Source organism: Mya arenaria, chromosome 9 (assembly GCF_026914265.1).
Source record: "Mya arenaria isolate MELC-2E11 chromosome 9, ASM2691426v1".
Lineage (NCBI taxonomy): Eukaryota > Metazoa > Mollusca > Bivalvia > Myida > Myidae > Mya > Mya arenaria.
In genome coordinates, this window is record NC_069130.1 from 15,216,366 (window position 1) to 15,238,550 (window position 22,185).

At 38.1% G+C, this 22,185-nt stretch overlaps 2 protein-coding genes across 5 annotated transcripts in view; both read left to right on the top strand.

Annotated features, from left to right (window-relative positions):
• The window catches only part of LOC128246707 (ATP-dependent translocase ABCB1-like), a 51,517-nt gene extending 35,650 nt beyond the window's left edge, over positions 1-15,867 (top strand). For all 4 annotated transcript variants that reach the window (XM_052965061.1, XM_052965058.1, XM_052965060.1 and 1 more), the window contains 13 exons: positions 573-715; positions 1,066-1,209; positions 1,772-1,861; positions 2,705-2,866; positions 3,275-3,407; positions 4,024-4,094; positions 4,304-4,404; positions 6,203-6,343; positions 6,757-6,913; positions 7,775-7,972; positions 9,048-9,254; positions 10,896-11,042; positions 11,990-15,867. In XM_052965061.1, coding sequence (XP_052821021.1) covers positions 573-715; positions 1,066-1,209; positions 1,772-1,861; positions 2,705-2,866; positions 3,275-3,407; positions 4,024-4,094; positions 4,304-4,404; positions 6,203-6,343; positions 6,757-6,913; positions 7,775-7,972; positions 9,048-9,254; positions 10,896-11,042; positions 11,990-12,190 — 1,895 coding nt within the window. In that variant the 3' untranslated portion in view covers positions 12,191-15,867. The remainder of the gene's footprint in view (positions 1-572; positions 716-1,065; positions 1,210-1,771; positions 1,862-2,704; positions 2,867-3,274; positions 3,408-4,023; positions 4,095-4,303; positions 4,405-6,202; positions 6,344-6,756; positions 6,914-7,774; positions 7,973-9,047; positions 9,255-10,895; positions 11,043-11,989) is intronic.
• On the top strand, positions 12,846-18,521 carry LOC128245787 (serine/arginine repetitive matrix protein 2-like). Its single transcript, XM_052964016.1, has 2 exons — positions 12,846-12,861; positions 17,452-18,521. Exons 1-2 carry the CDS (start codon positions 12,846-12,848, stop codon positions 18,519-18,521), a joined length of 1,086 nt encoding a protein of 361 aa, XP_052819976.1.
• The last annotated feature ends 3,664 nt before the right edge of the window (positions 18,522-22,185 follow it).

Consider the following 22,185-nt stretch of genomic DNA (forward strand, 5'->3'; position numbering starts at 1 on the left):
ATTGTTGAGAATGGTCTTTTTTATATTTATGTTCAAAAATTGATGTTGAAGCATTTTTCTTAAAGCGTTAGTAACGCTTTTAGCCATAAATATTAAATTTCGAACGGAAATATATTAATAACAAATTTCGTTAAACGTTCTGTTTCTTTACCGATGAGTAAATGCGATTAGTAAAATGTTAAGAGCTTATGGTATTTACAAACATCCGCACTCCTTGGTTATCAAAAATTGACCTCTAGAATTAAGCACGCGTTATAACCGGGGTATTGGACATATTATTTTTTTTCTTTTTCATAAGAACAGACAAAATAAATACAGCTTCACATACAATATAAGTGTTCATACATCTTCCCAAGCTCGATACATTGTTGAGAAGGGTGTTCCCGTAGTATATCTAAGCGTTCACTATCATGATACATCTTCCCCAGCTCAAGACATTGTTGGGAACGGTGTTCCCGTAGTATATCTAAGCGTGCATTATCATGATACATCTTCCCCAGCTCAAGACATTGTTGGGAACGGTGTTCCCGTAATATATCTAAGCGTTCACTATCATGATACATCTTCCCCAGCTCAAGACATTGTTGAGAACGGTGTTCCCAGGAAGCGCACACTGTCGGGAGGAGATGGTAAGGTGAAGAAGCAGGTTTCCCGCCAAATCTCCAAACAACTCTCGAAGGTCAAGGAGGAGAAGGAGAAGGAAGAAGTTGAACAGGTACGTCATCAATGATGACATAATGACGTCATCAACTAAAGTAACTTTTTATTTAGTCTCATCTTTAATCTGCAATAATATACTTACCACAGAATGTATACTTATTACTGATAAATAAACCAATTTCATTACAAAAATACACGACAAAATCATGTTTTCGATTCAAATGCAACTTTTCACAGCTTCATTAGAAGCTTCATGTTCTTAATTTATAACTTCTCTTTCTTTCTTTTGTGCATACTTTTTGGGGTGATACAGTCTTTTTAAAAGACAATGTAATACAAATAATTATATAATACCTGTCTTTCATTCATGTCCAATTATTAACACATCCGCTGATTATTTCTCAGGAGACGGCGCCGAAGTCCGGTTTCTGCTCGATGTTACGTGAAAACCGGAAGGAGTGGCCGCTCATCGTCCTTGGATGCATTGCCGCCGCAGTCAACGGCGCCACTATGCCCGTGTTCGCCGTATTCTTTAGTGAGATGATTAAGGTTTGAATGTTGACTGTTGTTAGCATTACTCTTATATGTTTAATTGAGATGGTCAATATATACTTTTGTATTTATTATTTTATATACCTAATTTATACGTCCAATGGTACAATCGAATTTTCAACACTTGACCGTACAATATATTTCTGTATCGGGACGCTAGCGCGTAAAAAACATCCTGTATTTTTCCGTATTGTACCATTTACGGGTCCCATATTAAACCTATGATAAAGGCCCAAACACGTGAAAAGCTTCCGAATGAAGATTCAAAACATCACTTTTTGTCAAAATGTTTCAAGGATACAAGAGTTCGATGTTGAATAAGTTACAGTCGAAACCCGTTGGCTCGAACTCGCTTGGTGCGATTTTCTCGTTGGCTCGAACTGGATGTAAATGTCCGATTTCCTAATACTAAAGGTATTCCCTCTTGGTTCGAACTCCTCGAGGCTCGAGGTATTTTTGATGGTCCCTGGGACCTCGAGCCAGCGGGGTTCGACTGTAAATAATATCTATGTTAGTCACATTGAATGTTTAATAAGTTATGCAATCTATGTTCATTCAGGTGTTCATTAACAGAGGCGAAAACGGTCTTTTCTGGAGTATGATGTTTCTAGTCCTCGGTGGAACACAGTTTCTGACCCTCACAATACAGGTAGGTACCCTTTTATTAAATACTTTATTATCTTTAAAGGCGGAGCTATTTTATGAATAAAATCGTTTATGGATTGTTCTGTTTAATAATGTATATTTTTGCTACATTATTTTCAATTGGTGAATTTCGGCTATTTTTTGCTAAAACCTCATTAAAAGTAGTAAATGATCACGAATGTGAAATTCTATTTATTTTATCAATACCAATTCGAGTATTAATTGCGTTAAAGCTGCACTCTCACAGATATACCGTTTTTACTTTTTTTATTTTATTTTTTGTCTTGGAAAGAGCAAATGTTTGCGTTAATATCTGCAAACCAATAAAAAAAGATTGCTGACAAAAGATCCGATCGCAGATTTTCATATTTCCGTTCGGATATTAATGTTTTATGGCTTAAACCGTTACTAACGGTTTAAGAAAAGTGCATAAAACATCCATTTTTGAACTTAAATATAAAAAATCTGCGATCAATTTTTTTTTCAGCAGTTTTATATAACTGGTTTCCATACATTTTCGCAAAAAAGGCTCGTTCCAAGACAAAACAAATAAAGTTGTCAAAACGTTCAATCTGTGAGAGTGCAGCTTTAAATACATAAAATGTTGCTATATTGCGCGCACATGTTAACGTCAAAATTTATTGCACTAGTTATATTATTTTAATATATATATATATATATATATATATATATATATATATATATATATATATATATATATATATATATATACTTAAATTTCTTTTTTATTAATGACGCCTTATGATACTGGCAACGTCATTTATGATATTAAATCATAACTGAAATGATAACTATACTGAAACCCATATAAATCTATCTCATTCAGACGGTGAGTTTCGGCTACTCCGGTGAGACCCTTACGAAGCGTTTACGTCTGAAGACGTTTAATGCCTTCCTGCGTCAAGACGTCGCCTACTTTGACGACGCGAAACATTCCACTGGGGCTCTCACCACGCGGCTTGCAACTGACGCCTCCCTTGTGAAAAATGTGAGTTAAAATAGAACAACACGAACTATTCGTAGTCACACATATTTGATCCGTTGACATTACCATGAACCGTCTTAATCGGGGCTGTCTCTATATGACATGCCACTGACATCGTATTGGTAAGAGAGTAAGTGAATTTAATAAAAAAAGTATCTAATCACACACAATCCCTGCGTTGAGAAGTCACAAACAACGACGACCCTTACCACGCCACCGGGGCTCTTAACATGCGACTTGCAAAGGACGCAACCCTCGGTAAAAATGAATTACACCACGGAACCGCAGGACTTGCTGCCCCATCCCCACCAATCCCCGCCCCCAGAAGATGAGTTCTGCTCTTCGGTAGTACTTAAACACTTTCGTAACTTTGCGTTCATACGTTTTATGACAGTCTCTGTGTCCCTTTAGGCAACAGGTATCCGAATAGCCACAGTGCTACAGTCTCTTGTGGGTATGGTGGCGGCTCTTACCATCTCTTTCATCTACGGCTGGCAGCTTGCCCTAGTGGTGCTCGGAGGGGTTCCGCTTATGGTTGCAGCAGGTAACACATCTTTTATGTTTTTTTCTTATACGGCAACAACAACAACAACAACAACAACAACAACAACAACAACAACAACAACAACAACAACAACAACAACAACAGCAGCAACAACAACAACAAAAACAACATCAATAACAACAAGAACACTAAAAACAACAACAACTTTTAATGCATTTAAGGCAATTATGCCTATAGCATACACATAGTTAATGAGCAAACAGGTAAAGTTTGCAAACACACAATAATAAAATGGTTACACAAGATGAATGATTGTCGAATAGGATTAGTGCAACAAAAGGTAAATCTAAGATGTTTAAATAACAACATTTTGGGATTAACAATTTGCTAGAAACAAAATTGAAACAATTAAATTGAAAATTAATATCATATTTGTCCAACTCTGTTATCTTGATGTTCCGGTTATGTCGAATTATAAAGATATGTTTTGTAGTTCGGTTATGTCGAATGCTCGTTATCTTAAAGTTTTTTCCAAGATACCACAAGATACGGCTTCGACATAGCAAATATTGACTGTATAAAAATTGGGATTTTCATTATAATGAGGAATTATTTTATTAAAATAAGGATTATTATTAACTATTTCTGGTTCCAGGCGCTATCCAGTTAAAGACCGTTATGGGTACACAGAAAAAAGACAACGTGGATCTAGAACTGGCAGGAAAGGTACGCAACTCTTTTGGAATTTCATTGCAACAATTGATATGACGTGGGTTGTCCTTCCGACAATCTTCCTCGGACAATCAACCTTAGATAATTAGTATCAGACAATCAACCTCGGACAATCAACCTAGGCGATGCCATTCGTCACGTGCGTCATGTTAATTGTGTTATGATTAACTATTGCATTATACACATTTTTGTTGTATTTGCAGACGGCTTCCGAATCTATTGAAAATGTCCGCACTGTGCAAGCCTTAAGCAGAGAGCCAGAGTTCTACACTAAATATACCAGTTACCTCGAGACACCATACAGGTAGGATCTGTACACTTGCCATAATTATATCTTGTGTATGTTTGTGTCGATCCTTCCGTAGATTGCTTATATCATAAGGATATATACCTTTTCAGGGTTTATCCTTCCATTTTTTAAATACTGATCGGGACCCAGGGACAGTTTCACGAATTATCTAAGACAACTAATATTTCCCTGTCGAATATAACATCCTGGAAAAAAACAGTACTAACAACTCTATTAGTTTTTAACGACGAACAGTTGATTATTGATCCAGTGTGTCTGATGTTAATGACTATCAGTTGAATATTGATCTTCTGTGTCTGTTGTTAATGACTATCAGTTGCATATATTGATCTACTGTGTCTGTTGTTAATGACTATCAGTTGAATATTGATCTACTGTGTCTGTTGTTGACGACTATCAGTTGCATATATTGATCTACTGTGTCTGTTGTTGACGACTATCAGTTGCATATATTGATCTACTGTGTCTGTTGTTGACGACTATCAGTTGAACATTGATCCACTGCGTCTGTTGATGACGACTATCAGTTGAACACTGATCCACTGCGTCTGTTGTTAACGACTATCAGTTGAACACTGATCCACTGCGTCTGTTGTTAACGACTATCAGTTGAACACTGATCCACTGCGTATGTTGTTAACGACTATCAGTTGAACACTGATCCACTGCGTCTGTTGTTAACGACTATCAGTTGAACACTGATCCACTGCGTCTGTTGTTAACGACTATCAGTTGAACACTGATCCACTGCGTCTGTTGATAACGACTATCAGTTGAACACTGATCCACTGCGTCTGTTGATAACGACTATCAGTTGAACACTGATCCACTGCGTCTGTTGATAACGACTATCAGTTGAACACTGATCCACTGCGTCTGTTGTTTACGACTATCAGTTGAACACTGATCCACTGCGTCTGTTGTTTACGACTATCAGTTGAACACTGATCCACTGCGTCTGTTGTTTACGACTATCAGTTGAACACTGATCCACTGCGTCTGTTGTTTACGACTATCAGTTGAACACTGATCCACTGCGTCTGTTGTTTACGACTATCAGTTGAACACTGATCCACTGCGTCTGTTGTTTACGACTATCAGTTGAACACTGATCCACTGCGTCTGTTGTTTACGACTATCAGTTGAACACTGATCCACTGCGTCTGTTGTTTACGACTATCAGTTGAACACTGGTCCACTGCGTCTGTTGTTAACGACTATCAGTTGAACACTGATCCACTGCGTCTGTTGTTTACGACTATCAGTTGAACACTGGTCCACTGCGTCTGTTGATAACGACTATCAGTTGAACACTGGTCCACTGCGTCTGTTGACAACGACTATCAGTTGAATATTGGTCCACTGCGTCTGTTGATAACGACTATCAGTTGAACACTGGTCCACTGCGTCTGTTGATAACGACTATCAGTTGAACACTGGTCCACTGCGTCTGTTGATAACGACTATCTGTTGAATATTGGTCCACTGCGTCTGTTGATAACGACTATCTGTTGAATATTGGTCCACTGCGTCTGTTGATAACGACTATCAGTTGAATATTGATCCACTGTCTCTGTTGCTAACGACCACCAGTTAAAAATTGATACACTGTGTCTGTTGTTAAATGTTACCTGTTAAATATAGAGTGAATGTGTCCGTTTTTAACTATGATATGTTGAAAATAGATCTCCTGTGTCTGTTGTTAATGATGATCTGTTGCATATTGATCCAATGTATCTTTTATTGGCAAGTATCATTTGAATATTGATTCACTGCAAATTTGACGTTTCAGGACCAAACTTCGTATGACGCAACTGCAGGCATTTGGGTTCGGGTTTTCTTCGGGTATTGTGTTCTTCCTGTATGCTGGTTGCTTCCGGTTTGGGGCCTACATGGTCACCCTTGGCCAGATGCAGCCCGATGATGTATTCAAGTAAGTACAAATCAGGGATGGATCCATGATTTGACGTAAGAGGTGGCATATCTTATGGGCTCAACCTTTCGACTTGCGCCCCTCCCTCAGAAGCAGGGGGGGATACTCCACCAAAACAGTTTTAATAATTTCTAGTCCGAAATGGTGTGCTAGGGGCGTATTTTATTACTTATTGTCTCCTATATTGAAATAAAAAGTGAACTTAGTCGATTTCAGGGGGCGTGCGCTGGGTGCACCCCACCACCTATGATCTTCTAGTGCAAATGACGTTAGTTTAAAAGAATGAAAAAATACGCATTTAGAGGTTTATAATTTGATAAAGCTGCAAGCATATGTAAATGTAAACCGTTTCGCGCATACTGATGAATATAAAGGGAGTGAAAAGTGATTTTTGAAATGTCGCATTATTTCAGGGTTTTCTTTGCGATCGCGTTCACCGGCCTTGTCCTTGGACAGGTAAGCTCCTTCCTGCCGGACTACTCCAAGGCGGCGACTGCCGGTGGGATGATATTCAAGATTCTCGACACAATCCCAGCCATAGACGTGTCGTCGGAAAGGGGCCAGTACCTGGTAGGTTTAGCTATGGACGGTTACAAGATTTGGCGTTATAGGGGCGACTCACTTTTGGGAAGCAGGGCGTGCGCCCTCTATCACACACATTTAAACAGTTATGATCTTAATGTGATATGGCGTGTTTTCTCCCCAAATACATTTTGGCTATTTAATATGAAATGGTGTATTCTTGTTTAATTGATAATATTTTGTATACTTAACTGATCCGAGAAGTTAACTAAGACAACAAAAACACTGGGGACGGGGGACGGGGAGGGTGCGGCGGCACCGGGTGTTCCCCGAACTAATCACACCTGGATCAGCTAGTGTTAGGCTTTAGAAATTCAGTACATATTCATAGGTCGACATTTACTTATGAGCACCTTTTTAAAGTGAAGCAGACGAGAGGGAATGAATAACACTAAAGGGAGTTAATTCGATTATACGAGTTATTTTTATTACACATCCCTTAAAGTTAATTGATGTAAATAAACCAGAACTAAACCCTTTGTAATGTTTTAACATTTCATATATATTTAGATCGTTGCTTGTTCTTCAAATATTATGATAATTTTTTTAATTAGCTCCGAAGTACCCCACCCGACGTTCATAATCAGCTGAATGATGTTAATAATTCACCAAGAGCGTATCAGGGACAGCGACTCTTGGCCGCTCATTAAAAACACCAGACCCCAATTTCTCGAAATTTCTTAAGTCCCGTATAACAGGATGGAGCTAAGCTTACTATTTTTGTCAATAATTTGCGTTATATTCACTTCTTTGATTATTTTTTATACCTTACAGCTTTCTATACAATCCAATCGAAACATTTTAAGTGAACTATGACAAACTTACTTAAGTCCTAATTTTCTACTTCAGTCCGATACATCAGGGAACGTCGAATTCAGGGGCATCCAATTCCGGTACCCCACGCGACCGGATGTTGAGGTCCTTAAAGGGATCAACATAAGTGTTAAAGCAGGTCAGACTGTGGCCCTTGTTGGACCGAGCGGATGTGGGAAGTCCACCGTTGTCTCCCTTCTACAGAGATACTACGACCCACAGCAGGGCTCTATAGTGAGTTGTCTTTTCAATCGGAACTTCTCGGCCATTTTCCATTGGAAATAACCTCGGATGTATGTCGGTACTTCAATAGAAGTACAAAAATAGTTCGTTAAATTAATAAAATATATTTTTTAAATGTATTGTTTTTAAGTGTAATTTTGTATTTAATACTTTATTCAAATTGAATCCCTAGGAAAAGTAGTATTGCATACATAATTAATAATCCTAAAAGTAAAGGTCTATTGTTTTATCGCTCAATCAAAATTCCTTCGCGATCTATTGAAGTAAAGAATTCTTACACTGTAAATCGTTCATATACATCCGCGGTTATTTTCGATGGAAAATCGCCGAGGAGTTCCGATTGCTGTCTAAACGTGTGCAGTTCTTCACAGGGTAAATAACACCAATTCGGCAGCGACTAGACAGTGTAAAATGCCGTTTTGTTTATACATGACAGTGAATCAAAGCATTGTTTTACCATCTTAGACCATTAGCTACTTTTAATCTTTATAGTGATTGAGTATATTATTTTATTTATTTAAAAAAAAAACAACATTGCTGAACGTTCAACCAATTGTATTTTTCTCGACAGAACGTAGTTCGTTTTCTAATATTATTCAATGTATAGTACACAAGTGGAACTTTATTCTCATATACAGTATGGTGCTAGGGGTCGTGAAACACTAGAAAATTAATTCGTGGTCTGGGACCTACTGCGTATCAGTTTCACAGGCGGACTTATAGGAATGTGAAACCGGAGTTATCCAGTGATCGGCAATAACTGAAATGCGCGAATATGATTCGATCACTTAACTTGAACCACCAAAAGGGTTAAAACACAGTCATTGAAATGTTGCTTTAATGACCCTAATTGTTTATTTGACAAGCGTTATTTTTCTGACAGAAGAGATAAAAAACAACAAATTGAATAATAGTCAATATAAAATAATAAAAGTTTTGGTAGATGAGTGAGGATTATATTGATTATGGGGCTGATTCTTTCGCTTTAAATGATAAAAAGTATTAAAAACAATTGAATTGGCCATTAAAGTAACAAAATGTTTCAATAACAAATATCACTTTACAGGAAGTAGACGGAACAAACATCAAAGACGTAAATATCAAGCGTCTACGATTCCTGATCAGTGTTGTAAGCCAGGAACCAATCCTGTTTGACTGCAGCATTCGAGAAAACATTCTATACGGGCTGGATGTGGCTTCATATGGAATGGATGACGTCATTTCCGCCGCACGGTCTGCAAATATCCATGAATATATCGCATCATTGCCAGAGGTATTTTTATTGTTAATAAGTTGTACTTTCTAATGATGTAAGATGTGTTGATACCTATTTTTGGTGTGTTCCGCCCAAAACAATGGTTTTAAAGGCCTAGTTTAAGGAATGTTTGGCATTATAATCCCCTGCTGTGCTTCTTCTGCTAATTGCACTGGTGTCACAGCAGGATCCAATTTCCTGTATATTGGTTTATTGGCTTAGGGCCATTTAGGGTCCAATATTATAATGAAACCTCCAAAACTGCTTAGCAGGATACTCAGATTGGAGATCTGATAAGAGGGATCAAGGCAAGAAGATTAAGCTCAATACACAGAGGTTGTGTACTATACCCCGATTGGGGTGGGGGGGGGGGGTGATGGGGTCACTTAAAGAAGGCTTAAACTAGGCCTTTAAGTAATAGTCAGATGACATGAAGTGAATTCTTAGTGATTAAAAACGGGCGGAATGCGCGCAGCGAACTAGTCCTTCTTAATCATTAAGAATTCACTTCATGTCATCTAACTGTCAGACTTAGAATACAGCCTCATTTGCTAATACATTGTCGACGCAAAATCTGACGCAGGGATTGTGTATCGGATGAGTGGCAAAAGGCTGACCTTTAAACACGCGCGAACGTTGAAATTCTTAATGATTAAGTCGACTACCCAGTGGTTGCCTATCTGCAATCTCATTGGCGGAAAATGTAGGTTGTATTCGAAAGGACACACGTCTACTGTCGTATCTCAGCCAAATAAAACGTCCTCAAACATAACATATTCAATTACACCATTTGTGTTTATAAGAAAGTATTATCAAACAATATTTCTTTTCATCAATATGCTCTTTGTTCCCTATGTTTGAATATATAGACAGCACATATTGCATATTCATGGAAAGATAAAAAAATCAATAAATTTTCACATTTTTTAAGATGGAAATATAAGATTTTTTTTCATTCAAAATAAAAATGAGTTTGAAAAACAGGTGCCAGTGAATTGACATAGGGGAGCAGACAACAGCCCGGGTCAGTCGCATTAAGCTATTTCATGGGCTAACCTTAAAGCTGCACCCTCACAGATTGACCTTTTTGACAACTTAAAAAATCTGTACAAAACTGTAATTAATTTATGTATACTGTTCTTTCGGTCATGTCTTTACATATTGATTAAAAACAATACCTTTCAAATGATATAACAATTGGATTGGGTCAGTAGGCATAACCTTAAAGCTTCACTCTCATAGATGAATGTTTTGACAACTTTTTTTTGTCTTGGAACGAGCCAATTTTTGCGAAAATCAATGGAATCCAGTGATATAAGACTGCTGACAAAAATCAGATCGCAGATTTTTATATTTAAGTTAAACAAATAATGTTTTATGCATTTTCTTAAAAATTAACTAACTGTTAAAGCCATAAAAATTTCGAACGGAACTATGATAATCTGCGATCTGATCTTTTGTCAGCAATCTTTTATCACTGGTGTTCAGATATTTACGCAAAAATTTGCTCTTTTCAAGACAAAAAATAAAAACGCTGTAAAAACGGTAAATCTGTAAGAGTGCATCTTTAATTATTAAAGTTAACGGAGCTATGAGAGTACTAGATTATTTGTGAATCGTATTCTTTAACACAAAGTCTTACATTCCTTTATTTGTCAGGGCTATGATACGGTGGTAGGCGAGAAGGGGACCCAGTTGTCTGGGGGACAGAAACAACGGGTGGCCATTGCCCGAGCCCTCATTCGCAATCCCAGAATTCTTCTGTTGGATGAAGCCACTTCCGCTTTGGATACGGAGAGCGAAAAGGTTTGAATTAGACGAGTATTATAGGCAACCTAGTTCAATTGGAGGCTCAAACAAAAAGATAGCTGAACGACGACTGAATTGTAAGAAGTATCCCAGACATACAAAAATCTATTTCATAATCTTATCATTCAAACATTTCTTGATTAAAAGGAAAGCTTTGTACAATACTCGTCACTTTGCTTTTTTGTTTTATTTATATCTAAGAACCAAATGTATAAAAAGATATTATAACGCGTGTCCAAATCTGCAAAAAATGTCAATTTATTATCCGAAAAAATCGAATAAGAACTCAATTTACCTGTTAAAGTTTATATACAATGCAAACATCTTTTGAAACTAGTTTTTTCCTTTTTCATCTTTAATATTGTTTTGCTCTTCTTATATTTATTTTTTGCCCAAATATATGTCTTTGCATATGTTGTAATTGCTATGAACATGCTTATATGTTTAATGCAATAATCATTGTTGAGATGAGGTTAGGTTTTTTGTTTTAGCTATAATAGCATATAGAAATGATACGCTTTTATAAATCAAAATCAGGTTTTCCCCATTTAACAGGATTTGCAATATAATTTTAAGCAACAAAGTTAGATTATACGTCCCTCTTTAATATCCAACTTCAAAATTATACATAGCTTACAGTGGCAAGTTTTTCATAAGATACAGTAAAAACTCGATATGTCGAAGGCGTTTGGACCTCAGGAAATTCATGTAGATAAGAATCATTCGATTTAACCGAAATACCGAACATACCTAACTAAATCTGAAATAGTCCAGAAATGTTCGGCATAACCGGAACATTGAGATAACAGAGTTCGACATATCGAGTATCGACTGTAATTGTACAAACATCCCGAACAGTTTACTTGTCAAAAGTTGAGCCATCACATGCAAATATAATCTCTATTAACTGTTTACTCATACTGCGTTATATTTCTTAACCCTAGGTGGTGCAAGCGGCCTTAGACAATGCCCAGAAGGGCCGAACGTGTATTGTGATAGCCCACCGCCTATCAACCGTGCAAAACGCAGACTATATTTACGTAATTGACGCCGGAAACGTGGTTGAGAGCGGGAACCACCACCAGTTACTGAGCCGGAAAGGAGTTTACGCCCAGTTGGTCTCCGGCCAACAGTTAGCGAAATGATAATGTTTATATTTAGAAAAAGTGTTTTAGTTTTGAATTTAGGAGTTTGTAGACATTTGCATTCATACATTATTTTATTCATTATAATTGTGTTACTTATTAACACTAGAGTGATAAAGTAGAAAGCTTGCGCAAAACGCTACTTATTCGGGTACGTGTAAATGTGAACTACTTTTTGTGCACTACGTCATCAAGGAATGTGTACATTGAACAAATTTTGAATAACATGTACGATAGCACGAGGAAAGTTGTTAATGCGACAACAGCGAGTGTACTAATCGGAACTCCTCGGCCATTTTCCATCGAAAACAACATTGGATGTTTGCTGGTACATCAGTTATTCATAACACTTTAAATTTAGTATTAGGTAATTATATTGATTTATCGTTTCTTTTGTATTACTAAGTTTTAATTGATTTCCCGTGAAGTATATTATTGCATAAATTATTAAGATTCCCAAGAGGTAAGTCATTAAAATTAACTGCTCAATTGAAATTACTACGCGATCTACTTGCAGCGTAGTGTTAAGATCTCTGACATTGTAAACCGTTCATATACATCCAAGGTTGTTTTCGATTGAAACTGGCCGCGGTGTTCCGAATGCGAGTCTACAAGTACAAGTTTTAAAAAGTTAATTTGCAAACCATTCTAAATAATGGCCACACTTCTATGTAAGTATAGCTACACGCCGTGTTCCGCAACCTCTTCAATGTTATTTGTATTCAAGCTAGTATTTTACCTAAAATGTTTTTTCTGTACGGTAATTTGTACTTTTAAATCAACGACTGCCCTGTGAATGATTTAAAGGCGCGGAATATAGATTGATGCAAAATAGTTTTTATTTTATTTTATTTTAATGCATTATCATGTTTAACTCATTTGATTTTAATGATCAAAACAGAAATAGGAGATGACTTAGGTACAAATAAAAAAATATAATCGATAAATGAGTATTTTTTTAGCTGAGATATTTGTAGCTGCATAGCTATTAATTGAAAACACAACATTTATAGAGGTATTTATAAAGGTTCATATTGTTTAATCTGTTTAATCAATTTTGCCTGCGAAAAAAAGATTTTTGATATTTAAAAATATTTTTTAATCGCGTTTGTAATTTTAGAAATAATTGCTGTGATACCTTTTCGAAATGCAAAAGAACATCATATTTTCGTTTTTTTTTTACATACGAATATATTTGTTGGCTTGCCTCTGTAGTTTTTGTGATTGTGTTACTGCTTACAGTGTACATTTTGTTTTACATAAACATTTCATATATGTTTTTTTTCCAATTTAATGCAAATAGGTAATTAGTTGTCTCGAAATAAATTGAGATAAACAATGTATTCACATTTTCTTTTTGGTGCCCTTGGGTTACATGACATTTAACAAACCTGTACCAAAATGCCGACATTTAAAGCATTGGTCTTTTACTTCTATGCCAGCATTTTACTTACCCACTTAAACGTAAAGCAATAGTATTTTTCTTCTATGTCAGCATTTCACATACCCACTAACATGGAAAGCATTGGTCCTTTCCATCTATGACAGCATTTTACTTACCCACTTAAATGTAAAACATTGGACTTTTACTTCTTTGTCAGCATTTTACTTACCCACTTAAATGTGAAACATTGGACTTTTACCTCTATGTCAGCATTTTACTTACCCACTTAAATGTAAAACATTGGACTTTTACTTCTTTGTCAGCATTTTACTTACCCACTTAAATGTAAAACATTGGACTTTTACTTCTTTGTCAGCATTTTACTTACCCACTTAAATGTAAAACATTGGACTTTTACTTCTATGTCAGCATTTTACTTACCCACTTAAATGTAAAACATTGGACTTTTACTTCTATGCCAGCATTTTACCTACCCACTTAAATGTAAAACATTGGACTTTTACTTCTATGTCAGCATTTTACTTACCCACTTAAATGTAAAACATTGGACTTTTACTTCTATGCCAGCATTTTACTTACCCACTTAAAAGTAAAACATTGGACTTTTACTTCCATGCCAGCATTTCACATACCTACTGACATGTAAATCATTGGGCCTTTACTGCTGTTGCACCATTTTACATACCAATTAACATGTACAGCATTGGTTCTTTACTTATATGCCAGCATTTCACATACCTACTGAATTGAGACGCAACAGTTCTTTACTTCCATACCAGCGTTTTACAAACTTACTGATATGTTAAACATTGATCCTTTACGTCTTTGCCAGCCTTTATCATAGCTACTAAAACATGACGCATTGGTTCTTTACTTCAATACCAGCATTTTACGCGTTGGTCTTCAACTTCAATACCAGCATTTTACGCATTGGTCTTTAACTGAATTACCAGCATTTTACACATTGGTCTTTAACTTCAATACCAGCATTTTACGCATTGGTCCTTTACTTCTATTTCCGCATTTTACAAACCGACCTACATATAAGCCGTTGGTTTGAGTGTTATCTTATAGAAGCATGACTGATCGTTGAGATGGCTAATAGTCAATGTAATTATAAACAAAACATGGCATTGACAAAACGGTTAGAATTATGTTTACAAAGATATTTTTGTTACTTTGTGTTTTTGATGGCTTTTCTAATACTGTTTGATGCCATTTTATATGTTTTGTATTGATTGTGTGACGTTTGAAATAAACCATATTATACAATATTTGCGTGTTAGTACATGATATATGCATGCTTAAAGGGATTCGTTCATAGTTTGTTAATTTTTTTTTTTCAAGATATTTTTACCACGACTTAAAGTGTAGCAAATCATTGGTGTTAAAACAAAGATACTGAAGGCTTGGACCCTTCAACAAATGCTGATAGATCCGCAAATATTGTCTTTGAAGATCACGAATTTTACGTCAGCAACGCAATTCGCCGAAGAGTTGTTTCGTGATTGGCTGATCAAATTATCACTTTATGTTACCAATGTCTTTGATGAAGGTTAAAATATCAATCCGATGTGGTACCAATCTTTGTGGCCGAGTGGTGTAGGTTTCGGATTTCTAATTTTTTCTTCCACTATACCGGTATGGGTTAGCTTCCCACTAAAACTGGAATATTGTTTAATACTTTAATTGTATTGTGTCACCAATTTCAGTATGAAAGAGTTATCTTTTTATAATATAAGTGTTTTCAGATGCCTTTTCTTGAAAATTAATTCTTGGTCCAAAACACGAGCGAGTCCCTTGACACATTCAACAGGTAATTGCAAGACTATTTATTAATTGGTCCATGTCGGTTGAATTGTTTGCATACGCAAATAACAGAATTGTTTATTTTAAAATTGTTACAGCAAGGTAAATTATTAATTTTAAATGTCAAAAATTGCATTTTTATTGTTCAAGTAGAATTTGAGTTACCTAGGAATACATAATTCATGTTATATTCATTTCGTTGTCCTGAAAATGGTTAACGATTTTCACTATGTCATAACATTGAAGATTTAAATTTATATCATGATATGTGCTAAACTGTTCAACTAGGCAAAGTATGTGCATATTTGTGTACTGATAGAGATCGTTTTGTTTTATGAAATAGTGTAAAACATGTTAATAAAGTATTGTTATCACGAACAAAGCGGTTTTACATAATATATTTAACGTACTGAAATGCATATGTTGTCAAAAAGAAAATATATAGAATAAATCTATAACATAGTTCATTTTTTTTGTTTCTTTTACATTCAAAGGTCGTTGTATTGTTCTATGCTATTTTCATATTCACATCAAAAAACGAAATAACAGATTAAAGTTTTCTTTTCGGAAGTTACTTTAAACCTTATTACTTGTTATTAAGAATTAAAAAAACACACTTTCAATTGGTTTTGAGTGTTTACATTGAAAGCTGTTTGAATAAAATTGCATTTTTATGGCAACCACCATAAAGAGGCAATGTATGCGAATGGTCAAAAAGAATTAAGGTAATAATAATTTAAATCAGACTCTTCTAAAGGCAGAATTATCCATGCTGGCCAAAATACTTTGTTTACAAACGAAAATACCATGTAATGTACAGGAATGGCTATGAAGCAGAATCTACGCTATGTTTATTACCAGGACACGCCATATACCTGCATTTATACATGCAGCCATACACTGTGTACGTGAAATTGTACCTGTATCTACACGACGTGTACGTGAAATTGTACCTGTAGCTACAGGCGTTGACGTGAACTTGTACCTGTTGCTACACGGCGTGAACGTAAAATTGTACCTGTATGTACACGGCGTGTACGTAAAATTGCACCTGTATCTACACGCCGTGAACGTAAAATTGCACCTGTATCTACACGCCGTGTACGTAAAATTGTACCTGTATCTACACGCCGTGTACGTAAAATTGCACCTGTATCTATACGGCGTGTACGTAAAATTGCACCTGTATCTACACGGCGTGTACGTAAAATTGCACCTGTAGCTACACGACGTGTACCTGAAATTGTACCTGTAGCTACAGGCGTTGACGTGAACTTGTACCTGTTGCTACACGGCGTGTACGTAAAATTGTACCTGTATGTACACGGCGTGTACGTAAAATTGCACCTGTATCTACACGCCGTGTACGTAAAATTGCACCTGTATCTACACGGCGTGTACGTAAAATTGCACCTGTATCTACACGGCGTGTACGTAAAATTGCACCTGTATCTACACGCCGTGTACGTAAAATTGCACCTGTATCTACACGGCGTGTACGTAAAATTGTACCTGTAGCTACACGCCGTGTACGTAAAATTGTACCTGTAGCTACAGGCGTTGACGTGAACTTGCACCTGTAGCTGCATGCCGTGTACGTAAATTTTGTACCTGTAGCTACACGCTGTGTACGCGAAATTGTACCTGTAGCTGCATGCCGTGTACGTAAATTTTGTACCTGTAGCTACACGCTGTGTACGTGAAATTGCACCTGTAGCTACACGGCGTGAACGTGAAAATGTAATTGTAGCTACACGCCGTGAACGTGAAATTGTACCTGTAGCTACATGGCGTGAACGTGAAATTGCACCTGTAGCTACACGGCGTGAACGTGAAAATGTAATTGTAGCTACACGCCGTGAACGTGAAATTGCACCTGTAGCTACACGGCGTGAACGTGAAAATGTAATTGTAGCTACACGCCGTGAACGTGAAATTGTACCTGTAGCTACATGGCGTGAACGTGAAATTGTACTTGTAGCTACACGGCGTGTACGTGAACTGATACCTGTAGCTACACGCCGTGTACGTGAACTTATACCTGTAGCTACACGCCGTGTACGTGAAATTGCACCTGTAGTTACACGGCGTGAACGTGAAATTGTACTTGTAGCTACACGCCGTGAACGTGAAATTGCACCTGTAGCTACACGGCATGAACGTGAAATTGTACCTGTAGTTACACGGCGTGAACGTGAAATTGTACTTGTAGCTACACGGCGTGAACGTAAAATTGCACCTGTAGCTACACGCCGTGTACGTGAAATTGTACCTGTAGTTACACGGCGTGAACGTGAAATTGCACCTGAAGCTACACGGCGTGAACGTGAAAATGTAATTGTAGCTACACGCCGTGAACGTGAAATTGTACCTGTAGCTACATGGCGTGAACTTGAAATTGTACTTGTAGCTACACGCCGTGTACGTGAAATTGTACCTGTAGTTACACGGCGTGAACGTGAAATTGCACCTGAAGCTACACGGCGTGAACGTGAAAATGTAATTGTAGCTACACGCCGTGAACGTGAAATTGTACCTGTAGCTACACGGCGTGAACGTGAAATTGTACTTGTAGCTACACGCCGTGTACGTGAAAAAGTACCTGTAGCTACATGGCGTGAACGTGAAATTGTACTTGTAGCTACACGCCGTGAACGTGAAAATGTAATTGTAGCTACACGCCGTGTACGTGAAATTGTACCTGTAGTTACATGGCGTGAACGTGAAATTGTACTTGTAGCTACACGCCGTGAACGTGAAATTGTATCTGTAGCTACATGGAGTGAACGTGAAATTGTATTTGTAGCTACACGCCGTGTACGTGAAATTGTACCTGTAGTTTCACGGCGTGAACGTGAAATTGTACTTGTAGCTACACGCCGTGAACGTGAAATTGTACCTGTAGTTACACGGCGTGAACGTGAAATGGCACCTGTAGCTACACGGCGTGAACGTGAAATTGTACTTGTAGCTACACGCCGTGAACATGAAATTGTACCTGTAGCTACACGCCGCGTACGTGAAAAAGTACCTGTAGCTATACGCCGTGTACGTGAAATTGTACCTGTAGCTTCACGCCGTGTACGTGAAATGGTACATGTAGCTACACGGCGTTGACGTGAAATTGTACCTGTAGCTGCATGCCGTGTACGTGAACTTATGCCTGTAGCTACACGCTTGTACGTGAACTAATACCTGTAGTCACACGCCGTGTACGTGAACTTATACCTGTATCTACACGCCATGTACGTGAACATTAACCTGTAGCTATACGACGTGTCCGTGACCTTATACCTGTAGCTACACGACGTGTACGTGAACATATACATGTAGCTATACGCCGTGTACGTGAAATTGTACCTGTAGCTTCACGCCGTGTACGTGAAATGGTACATGTAGCTACACGGCGTTGACGTGAAATTGTACCTGTAGCTGCATGCCGTGTACGTGAACTTATGCCTGTAGCTACACGCTTGTACGTGAACTAATACCTGTAGTCACACGCCGTGTACGTGAACTTATACCTGTATCTACACGACGTGTACGTGAACAATAACCTGTAGCTATACGACGTGTCCGTGACCTTATACCTGTAGCTACACGACGTGTACGTGAACATATACATGTAGCTACACGCCGTGTACGTGAACCTATACCTGTAGCTACACGCCGTGTACGTGAACTTATACCTGTAGCTACACGCTTGTACGTGAAGATATACCTGTAGCTACATGCCGTGTACGTGAACTTATACCTGTAGCTACACGCCATGTACTTGAACTTATAGCTGTATCTACACGCCGTGTACGTGAACATATACATGTATCTACACGCCGTATGCGTGAACTTATACCAGTAGCTACACGCCGCGTACGTGAACTTATACTTGTATCTACACGCCGTATGCGTGAACTTATACCTGTATCTACACGCCGTATGCGTGAACTTATACTTGTATCTACACGCCGTGTACGTGAACTTATACTTGTAGCTACACGCCGTGTACGTGAACTAATAACAGTAGCTCCACGCCGTGAACGTGAACTAATAACAGTAGCTCCACGTCGTGTACGTGAACTAATACCTGTAGCTTCACGCCGTGTACGTGAACTTATTTGTACCTGTAGCTACACGCCATGTACGAGAACTCTAAACCTGTAGCAATACGCCGCGTACGTGAACTTATACCTGTATCTACACGCCTTATGCGTGAACTTATACCTGTAGCTACACGCCGTGTACGTAAACTTATACCTGTAGCTACACGCCGTGTACGTGAACTTATACCTGTAGCTACACGCCGTGTACGTGTATTTATACCTTTAGCTACACGCCGTGTACGCGTACTTATACCTGTAGCTACACGACGTGTACGTGAACTTATACCTGTAGCTACACGCCGTGTACGTAAACTTATACCTGTAGCTACATCCCTTGTACGTTAACTAATTCCTATAGCTACACGACGTGTACGTTAACTTATACCTGTAGCTACACACCGTGTACGTGAACTTATACCTGTAACTACACGCCGTGTACGTGAACTAATACCTATAGCTACACGACGTGTACGTTAACTTATACTTGTAGCTACACGCCGTGTACTTGAACTAATACCTATAGCTACACGACGTGTACGTGAACATATACCTGTAGCTACACGCCGTGTACGTGAACTAATACCTATAGCTACACGACGTGTACGTTAACTTATACTTGTAGCTACACGCCGTGTACGTGAACTAATACCTATACCTACACGACGTGTACGTTAACTTATACCTGTAGTCACACGCCGTGTAGGTGAACTCATACCTGTAGCTACACACCGTGTACCTGAACTTATACCGTTAGTCACCGGCCGTGTACATGAACTTATACCGGTAGTCACCGGCCGTGTACGTGAACTTATTCCTGTATCTACACGCCAAGTACGTGAACTTATACCTGTATCTACACGCCAAGTACGTGAACTTATACCTGTAGCTACACGCCGTGTACGTGAACTTATACCGGTAATCACCGGCCGTGTACGTGAACCTTTACCTGTAGCTACACGCCATGTACATGAAATTGTATATGTAGCTACACGGCGTGTACGTGAAATTGTACATGTAGCTACACGGCGTTGACGTGAAATTGTACCTGTAACTGCATGCCGTGGACGTGAACTTATTCCTGTAACTACATGCCGTTGACTTGAAATTGTACCTGTAGCCGCATGCCGTGGACGTGAACTTATTCCTGTAGCTACATGCCGTGTACGTGAACTTATACCTGTAGCTACACGCCGTGTACGTGAACTTATACCTGTAGCTACACACCGTGTACGTAAACTTATACCTGTAGCTACACGCCTTGTACGTGAACATATACCTGTAGCAACACGCCTCGTACGTGAATTTATACCGGTAGTCACACGCCGTGTACGTGAACATATACCTTTAGCTACACGCCGTGTACGTGAACTTATACCTGTAGCTACACGACGTGTTTATGAACATATACCTGTAGCTTCACGCCGTATACGTGAACTTATTTATACCTGTAGCTACACGCCATGTACGAGAACTCTAAACCTGTAGCAACACGCCGCGTACGTGAACTTATACATGTAGCTACACACCGTGTACGTGAACTTATACCTGTAGCTACACGCCATGTACGTGAACTTATACCTGAAGCTACACGCCGTGTACGTGAACGTATACCTGTAGCTACACGCCGTGTACGTGAACTTATATCTGTAGCTACACGGCGTATACTTAACTTATACCTGTAGTTTCACGCCGTGTACGTGAACTTATACCTGTAGCTACACGCCGTGTACGTGAACTAATACCTGAAGTCACACGCCGTGTATGTGAACATATACCTGTAGCTACATGCCGTGTACGTGAACATGTACCTGTAGCTACGCGCCGTGTACGTGAACTTATACCTGTAGCTACACGACGGTGTACGTGAACTTATACCTGAAGCTGCACGCTGTGAACGTGAACTTATACCTGTAGCTACACGACGTGTACGTGAACTTATACCTGAAGCTACACGCTGTGAACGTGAACTTATACCTGTAGCTACACGACGTGTACGTGAACTTATACCTGTAGCTACACGCTGTGAACGTGAACTTATACCTGTAGCTACACGCTGTGAACGTATAGGTGTAGCTATACAATACGATCGTATGGGATCAAAGTTGCGTTAAAAATTACTTCTTTTAATCAAAAGAAGATTTTTTTTCCACAAAAAGTACTTACTTAAAATAGAATAAATTATATGGTATGTTTTGTGCATCCCAAAGTTCATATGGAAAATTATTTGCTCTCATCGCCCATGTCAGGTAATATTTCAAATTTAAGGTAAATAACTCCAGCATGTATCAGGATAATATAAATATTTGAGTTTTGTCCCATAACCCATCTTTCATGATCCCATTTATTTTAAGTCATAACGAAATTGACTTTAAGTAGAGTATTACACACACTTGTGAAATAGGTACTCGTCTTATCTTCAACGAAGTATACAGTCTAAGACAAGTGATTATTACTCATAAATATGGAATATTTTACTTATTTCGGAACATATGTATTGGGAACCCAGTAAATGAACAGTATCGTATATATATAATTTTCCAAATAAAGAAACGCTAATACTACTACTACAACCACTACTTCTACTACTACTACTACTACTACTACTACTACTACTACTACTACTACTACTACTACTACTACTACTACTACTACTACTACTACTACTACCACCACCACCACCA